General features: G+C 46.3%; 1 protein-coding gene across 1 annotated transcript in view; it reads left to right on the forward strand.

Annotated features, from left to right (window-relative positions):
• The first annotated feature begins 285 nt into the window (after window positions 1–285).
• Window positions 286–2,972, forward strand: part of ENAM (enamelin) — a 2,865-nt gene continuing 178 nt past the window's right edge. The window contains exon 1 of the mRNA XM_020988268.2: window positions 286–2,972. This exon is cut by the window's right edge and continues 178 nt beyond it. Within this exon, the coding sequence (XP_020843927.2) occupies window positions 331–2,972 (2,642 nt within the window). The 5' untranslated portion in view covers window positions 286–330.

Raw genomic sequence — 2,972 nt, forward strand, 5'->3', positions numbered from 1 at the left:
GTTAAGTGATCTGCCCAGGGTCACACAGCCAGTATATGTCACAGACAAAACCTGAACCCAGATTTTGTTGGCTCTGGGGATGGCTCTTTGGCCACTATACCTTGATACCTAGATATTTAATATAAGAAAAAAAAAAAGATTATTCTTGAGAGTAGTAGTCAAAGCTAACGTGACACTACAACTCCCTCTTCACATTAAGGATTTTGAAAGAAACGTTGTTGAACAACAAAGAGAAATTCCTTATTTACTTCTTTCTCCCAACAGAACCCTTATTTTGGCTATTTTGGATATCACGGATTTGGAGGGCGACCCCCGTATTATTCAGAAGAGATGTTTGAACAAGATTATGAAAAGCCCAAAGAGGAGGAGGATCCACCCAAAGTGGAGAGCACCACCTCGGCCCCTCCCCCAAACACCACCACCCTTGAGACCAATTCAACTCAACCAACTGTGCCTAGCCCAGGAGGCAGTCAAGGTGGAAATGAGACCAGCCCAACAGGGAATGATGCTCAAGCTCAGAGCCCTGGGAACAACCAAGGAGTACATCCCGGGGTTCATTCGGCTCCCACTGTTAATATCTCAGTTCCTGATGCACCAGGAAGCCAGATCCCCCAGCTCCCAAGTCAGCCAAATGTTTTCGAAAACTCTCCAAACCCTAATTTTAGAGGCTTTCCTGTGGGCAGACAATGGACCCAAATAGGACTCCCTTCAGGACCTAGAATGAGTATCCCATTTTATAGAAGTTATCCCAATCAAAGGAACTACCAATGGCATAATTTGGCCTATATAAGCAAACAAATAGCTGGCCCAGGAAACACAGCTTACCAAAAAGCTTATCCTTCCATTTCTAAGAGCAATTCTCCCAATTATGTATCAAATCTAGTAAATAATGGGCAAAACCCCCAGAGTCCAACCAAAGAGCCTGAAGAAACAAATGGTGTGTCAGCAGATGCCAAGCATGTCACTGCCCATGGAGATGAGCAGACTCAAAACCCAAAAGAGAATCCAACGACCCAGACAGAAAGGACAACCTTTCCGACAAGGGTCCCAACCAGCACCTGGAGAAACTCAGAAGGTTATGAGACTAACAAGTCAAATTACAAATTACCTCCTCCAGAGGGCAGCCCTCCAATACCAAGTGTCAATTCAGTTGACCAACATGAAAATTCTTATTATCCAAGAGTAGATTCCAGGAAATTCCCAGCTGGTATACAAACATCAAATTTTCCCAAGGGAGTGGTTTCAGAACCAAGAAAAGATCCATCTGATACTGAAATTAACCCACCAGAAATGAAACATGGAACCCACCACCCTACATATACTGAGGATGTACCCTATCCTCCAAGAGAATCCTTTTTTCCTGGAAGCAACACATGGAACCCCCAACAAGGATCTCCAATTTTTGAGGATGAAACTATGAGGCAGGAAGGCTCTTTACTTTATCCAGCCCTTGGAGTAAGAGGAAACATCCCCTACCCTGAATATACCCCCTACAATCCCCAAAGGAACAAGGCTTTTGCTAAAGGTAACACATGGAATGAAAGAGGTGACTTTCCTGGTACTTTCAGGCCAGCAGGCCAGCCAGGAAACCCATCATACACCCTGAGTCCTCCTTCAGGTCAGAGACATCCATCAACTTACAACGAAGAGGATCCAATTGACCCAACAGGGGATGAGTTTTACCAGGGACCTGATGCATGGGGGAAGAAATCCAACTTCAAAGAAAGTCAAGTTAGGTACCGTGAAAAATACCTGTATGCCCCAAGTCATCCATCTGGAACAAAGGAATACCTCCAGCATTCCACAAATAACTTACCAAGACAAAGAGGTTCTACTTATGGTGAATATTATCCCTGGCACCCAGAAGAACGTGTTCCATCTTACAACATGGCTCCTCCTCTAACACCTCCGGGAGAAAAAAGTGGGTATTATTATCCTTCTAATGCCTTTGAACAGGAAGAGAGTATGCCATCTCCATCCTGGGGGTCATGGGACCAAAAGATTTATATCTCAGCAAAGAAAGGAAGGGTGCCATATTACAGTGGAAATTCCTGGGGTCGGGCCACCAGTTTACACAAATCCACAGCAAGTGTCCTGAGTCAAACAGACAGTCGACCCCTCTCCAGCAGCTTTCCAGTTGGGCTTAGCGGAAACCCAACATATCAAGAAGCAGAAAGCATCAACTATGACACTGAGCAAATTAACAGGGTAAATGTACCCGAGAATGGACAGTTTATGGTCACGGAATCTGTGATTCAAAACAACCCAATAAATCAAGGAGAAGAAAGTCCCTATCCCCCAGCCAGCCAAAGACATCCCTGCTGTGCTGGCAACCCCATAGGGCTCAAAGACAGCAGCCCTCTTCTACCGCTAGACTACTCTCCACCCTTTGGTCTTGTTTCAGGGGAGCATGGAGAAAGAAATCCAGTGTATGCAGAGGGCAGTCACACGAAGCATGCTAGGCACATCATCTACCCCCCAGGTATCCAATCCAACCAGCGAAACAGTTCAGAGAAAAATCTGCCCGAGGAAGAAGAGAATGCAGATCCCTTCAGGGACGACACAGTCACATTGAAAAGAAGCTCACCATGTTCCAAGAGGAGTGAAGTAGGCCAGATGGAAAGTGTGGCTTTTTCTGAAGCCGACTCCCTAAAAGGAAACACACCATGCCGCAAAAGTATCTTCAGAGGAGATGGGAACAATGTCCTGGCAAAAATCTTTGGCTCTGACCAGTTCAATGAAAGAAACGATAACCTTATTCCTGAGGAACTTGGGGCTCCTGAAGACAGGCCCAAGCCAGAAAACATCCAAAGTGAGGGGGCAGGAAGTGAGGGTCGCATGAAGCAGAAAGGAGTGCCGAGCATCCAACAGGTGCCATGCCTCCACTCGGCGCTAGAAAAGCATCTCCCTTCCAGCACGGGTCCTCCGTTTGGCAAGGGAAGAGCAGGCCTGTCGAATGGAGAGCCAGCACT

Source organism: Phascolarctos cinereus, unplaced genomic scaffold, assembly GCF_003287225.1.
Source record: "Phascolarctos cinereus isolate Bilbo 61053 unplaced genomic scaffold, phaCin_HiC Scaffold_9;HRSCAF=440, whole genome shotgun sequence".
NCBI lineage: Eukaryota > Metazoa > Chordata > Mammalia > Diprotodontia > Phascolarctidae > Phascolarctos > Phascolarctos cinereus.